The sequence below is a fragment of the Zophobas morio genome, unplaced genomic scaffold (assembly GCF_036711695.1).
Source record: "Zophobas morio isolate AGI-343-1 ecotype UQ-CSIRO unplaced genomic scaffold, CSIRO_AGI_Zmor_V1 ptg000014l, whole genome shotgun sequence".
NCBI lineage: Eukaryota > Metazoa > Arthropoda > Insecta > Coleoptera > Tenebrionidae > Zophobas > Zophobas morio.
The window spans coordinates 23847188-23852532 of NW_026972119.1; the positions used below are offsets into that span (position 1 = coordinate 23847188).

General features: G+C 31.1%; 1 protein-coding gene across 1 annotated transcript; it reads right to left on the reverse strand.

Moving 5' to 3' along the window:
• Nucleotides 1–2101: 2101 nt before the first annotated feature.
• Nucleotides 2102–4849, reverse strand: LOC135128685 (translation machinery-associated protein 16 homolog). Its single transcript, XM_064055698.1, has 5 exons — nucleotides 3946–4849; nucleotides 3814–3890; nucleotides 3614–3754; nucleotides 3411–3559; nucleotides 2102–2314 (listed from the first exon to the last, which is right to left on the reverse strand). The coding sequence occupies exons 1-5, from the start codon at nucleotides 3946–3948 to the stop codon at nucleotides 2118–2120; spliced, it is 567 nt and encodes a 188-aa protein (XP_063911768.1). The 5' UTR covers nucleotides 3949–4849; the 3' UTR covers nucleotides 2102–2117.
• Between the last annotated feature and the right edge of the window lie 496 nt (nucleotides 4850–5345).

Here is a 5345-nt window from a genome sequence, read left to right on the forward strand (position 1 = left end):
CTTAAATGCAAAGTTCACATTTCTCTACAAGATAGCACCCTGTGGAACATGTTTTACGTATCGTGTTGTTAAAAGATAACTACACATATTAAGAAAAAAAAGTCAAAAATTAAGCCCCACCCATCCGCACCGCCGCGATGAATCAATTTTTTTTATTTTTTTTTTAATTTGACTTTGATTTTTCGAGTTCTCGATTTTTCATGTTTTCCATTTCTTAATTTTTCAGCATTTCAATTTCTGGATTTTTCGATTTTTCGAATTTCGAGTTTTTGATTTTTCAATTTTTCGGCTTATGGATGTTTTGATTTTCCGATTTCTTGTTTTCTCGACTTTTCAAAGTTTCCATTTTTCAGTTCTTCAATTTTTCAAGTTTTTGATTTTTCAACTTTCCTATTTTTCGACTTTTCAATTTCTCGATTTCTAAATTTTTCGTGGATGTTTCGATTTTTTGATGTTTGTCAGTTTTTGAATTTTTGGATTTTTCGAATTTCCAGTTTTTTGAAAATTTTCAATTTCTAGTTTTTTTTCAGATTTTCAATTTTTCGATATTTAATTATTCAATTTTTTAAATATTTGTTTTTTTCTCGATTTCTGGATTTTTTGATTTTTCAGTTGTTCTATATTTGGGTTTTTCAATTCTTGTATTTTTTTTTAATTCTACATTTCTCGATTTTACGATTTCTGATGTTTCGATTTATTGACATGTTGGTTTTGGTTTTTCGATTTTTTATATTCTTGGACTTTTTGATTTTTAGATTTTTCAATTTTTCGATTCTTAAACTTTTCTTCCATTTCTCAAGTTTTCCATGTTTCAGTTTGGGAATTTTTCAATTTTTATTTTTCGATTTCTCGATATTTCAAGATCCCGATGTTTCAATTTTTTAGTATTTAACTTCTCTCGATTTCTTGTTTCCTCGACTTTTCAATGTTTCGATTTATCAGCTCAATTTTTCAGTTTTTTGATTTTTCAACTTTTCAATTTCTCGTTTCTTCAATTTTTGCTTTTTCGATTTCTAAATTTTTCGTTGATGTTTCGATTTTTCGATGTTTGTCATTTTTTGAACTTTCCGATTTTTCGAATTTCCAATTCTTTGATGATTCGATTGTTCAGTTTTTTGATTTCCCAATTTTTCACCATTTCAGGTTTGAAAATTTTCAATTTCTACTTTTTTTCCACATTTTCAATTCTTCAATTTTTCCATTTTGCAAGTTTTCGGTTTTTTATTTTTGCGATTTTTCAATTGTTAAATTTTAGATTTTTCAATTTTTCGATATTTAATTTTTCAGTTTTTTAAATTTTTGGTTTTTTCTCGATTTCTGGATTTTTTGATTTTTCATTTGTTCTGTATTTGTGTTTTTCAATTCTACATTTCTCAATTTTACGATTTCTGATGTTTCGATTTTTAGATTTCTCGATTTTTCGATTCTTTTCTTCCATTTCTCAAGTTTTTGATATTTTAGTTTCGGAATTTTTCAATTTCTTATTTTTCGATTTCTCGATATTTCAAGATTCCGAACTTTCAATCTTTTAATATTCAATTTCTCCCTATTTATTAATTTTTTTATTTAAAATTTTTCAATTTTTCATTTTTGGATTTCTGGATGTTTGAATTTTTCTTCAATTTCACTTCAGTTTATGTCACTTCTTAAAAACTGAAGAGAAGAAGAAGAAGAAACTTAACAATACGTTTAAAATGGTAAATTTTTGTAGAAAAATATGGATTTTGCAATTAAACTCCGCCCCTCTATCTGACAACGAATAAAAAATTCATCACAACTAAGAGGGGGCTTAACTATTGCTCTCTTTTTCTTAATGTGTACCTACCTATTTTCAACAGCACGATATTCAAAACATAATTCCAACCCCAAATTTACCATTTGATATTTTAAGTATTTTATTGTTGAAAGATTATCTATAAAAAAATCACACGATAAGCCCCACCCACCAGTCACATTTCAATTGTAGCTGATCTTTTTATTGGTCGTGAGACGGGGGGCGGAGCTTAAATGCAAAGTTTATATTTTTCTACAACAAAATGCCGTGTGGAACATGTTTTGAGTATCACGTAGAAACGTTAAATTATTAAAAATAAATAAAATACACTTTTGGCAGTTTTTTAATCAGTATCCATTAATGCATTTGTTTTAACAGTCATTCCTTTCTGACAGTTTTCCTTTTCACTTGTTTTTGTAATAGGAGCCTCCAGTTGACTTCTGCTATATCTTTTGAGTTTAAATTTTGGCAAAAATCTTAATTCGCCGTTCCACTGCTTTAGAAGGGTAAACTGGGAAACACACAGTAAATCAGGAATTTCTGTAACAATGAAGGAAATTAATAGGTCGATTCTGTAACAATCAGTTAACATTATGTTATTTTAAATTTCTGTTATTAAAATTGCTATGTTATCAGGACGTTAACATAAAACAACAAATGTCGTATTCTGTAAACCGTTATGTTAGTACCTAAATAACAGATGTGTCATTTGTCCGAAAATGTTATTTTTCGAAGTAATGACACCATTTTCATCATCTGTCACTGTCAAACAAATACACCACGAAAATGTGTTTTTTCATAAAATTTTTGCTTAGTAGATATTATCGCTTCTGCTGTCGTTGGGAACTAGATCCAGACAGGCATTAAAATTTCACTAATTAGGTGACAAATTTAAGTCATGACCCTGCTAACCGATGGTTGACTCATGGCAACAGAAGAAGACATTCCTACGCAGTGTTGGTATGGAGCCATGGCCTAAGAACTTCAATGTGGCTAAAATTTTTAAGTATCCCGGAATATCACTGGCACGTAGATTTCCCAAATGAGGTTCCAACCTCTCCAGCAAGAAACGGGTCATATTTTTGCTAAAATGAAAGGACTTTCTAAATTCCGTCTCTGTTAAATTTTCAAAGGAATTTTGATTGTCGCGAAGCTCTCTCAGGCGAATTCTCATTCTGTTCATATAATACATGTATTGTAATATTTTTAGTAATACTATGAATTGAAAGACCTACCGTTGAATTTCGTCTTCTAATAATAAGTAACCGAAAACGGGTAGAAAATCATCCACTTCTGTCATTTTACTTCTTTTGCCACCTCAGTCAAATTTGTGATATTATTAATTAATAAACCTCAAAATAACCGCATTATGTTAATAACATTGACTCAAATGTCTCTGTTATTTTACAGAGTATTTTAATAACATAATGTTATTAACATAACAGAAAGAAGCTTAGCGAATTGCAATTTATGTTAAATATGTTATTACATAGCAACAACAGAATGTTAGCTGTGTTTACATAGTGATAACAGAATGTTATTAACATAACAAGTTACAGAATCGATCTATTAATTTGACACTCAACATTTAGGGAATTTAGTTATGCCAACAAAACACAAAAAAGTTCAAATTTACCTAAACCACAGGAATTAAATTCCTCTCTTTCTTTCTTGATTGTTAAATTAATAATATCTTCTCTGCTAGCATGTTGGCGATTTTTCCTACAACCTATTGAGTGTTTTATTTTAATTTGTTCCAGTTCCTCATCAAACCTCCCCAAGTAGCTAAAAATAAAAATAAATTTCAAACTTTGAAAATCACCCTTGAGCGAAACTTACGTTTCAATAACTTTTATTGTAAGTTCAGGTGTGTATGTAGCAGAATTGGGCTCCAAATTATCTCGAAACCACAACAATTTCTCCCCTAAAAGATTCAACTTTATGTTGCCAGCCTGTTTGCTTTTTTCACGCGATTTGGTCCTAAAATTGTTTCAAATATTACAATAATGTCAGCACGTAGTAAACGTTCTTATACTGACTTTTTTATCTGTTTTACTAGCGCATTTGTTTTACGGCTGTTGGGGTGTTTGCACTTTGCCAAGTCTTTGATTTTGGTCTGGAATGTAAAAATTGGAAATTATATCACACAAAAATTAAAAAATATAACAAACCATGTTAATTTGCTACTTCGTTCTCCCAAAAACAGTGAATAATAAAAGTTTTATACAAGCACGCACGTGCGCTTGAAAGTTTTAGGTTATGTTTTGACAGACCACAGGTTGATTGTTGACAGATAAGAGGCATGTCCATAGAATATTCTCCTTACGTCTAATTTGGTTTCGTCCACGGCTGTACATAGAATATACGGTTGGTACGGGAAATTTGATGGAATAAACGTCACCACAAAATTTTGTTATGGGAAAATTCACTTGAAACATACACACAACATGTTTCTTTATTTGTAAATAACTTATTTAAACTGATTTTTTCTCGTATGACTTTATAAATAAATTATTATAAATTTAAACTCTTTAGAGATGTTAAAGTTTAATATACGTCAACAACTCTTTTTTACGTTTGAACAAAAACGACACAGTCTGAGAGAAGCTTCATGGAGAATAACAGGGCAAAGTGTGTGTCTGTACTTTCCACAGTTATCTTTGATCACTGTTGGACAACTCTCAATGTCTGTAGTACCTTTACAAACGCTTAGTGAATCAAATTTAAAAATTATGGTTTCCAAAGACTCCAATGTACTCAAAGACGAGTCGAAGTCACCTAGTACTGGTTTACCGAAACATTGATAACTGATTTCGCCTGTTACATTCACTACAACTTCTTTGAATGGAACGATGCCAACTTCATTATAATGAAAATTTGCAAAAACAATTAGAGTTGAATTAACGGGAATTATTTTCGCCCAGGATGGTGGAAGGGAAAGTGGAATGTTGCTGGAGTAGAGGTCATTGAAAATGTTGGAAACGGCGTTTTCTGAACAACTTGTTATCAGTTCTGAGACATTTTCTTGCGCGGACTCAGGCTGAACGACAAAAGGGTTAGGGATAGCTTGGTCACTAAGACGGGGTTTTTTCAACCTGCAAAATAAGAAAATTTTATTGTTTATAAAAAATTTAAAACGAAGTCGTTTATGAAAAGTAAAATGTGTTGCCTATTCAAGCATATCCAGGCGTGAACTGACAAAAAAATCACCCTGTATTAGAAGTAGGCACTCTGACATTGACAACTTGGCGCTTTCAAAATAATGGTTACCAACCGTTTGAAGAATAGTCTTATCCTGTCGATAGAAAATGTGTTCTTTTGTAATATCCTCCTTTTTGAAGTGCAATTCACAAACAACTTGTGTTTCACGAAGTGATATATCTAGCGAATTTTCCCACAATTTTCGCTTTGCTGCTGATTTTGGCACAGTGAAGAAAGAGTGTGTCGATTCGCTTGCTGATGTACATCCAGGTGCAGCACAACGCTTTCGTGACATCTGTATTAGAAATTAATCACTCAGTAGATTTAACGTCCCCCTTTTTGTCATGACTGCTTACCTTGGAAACAAATA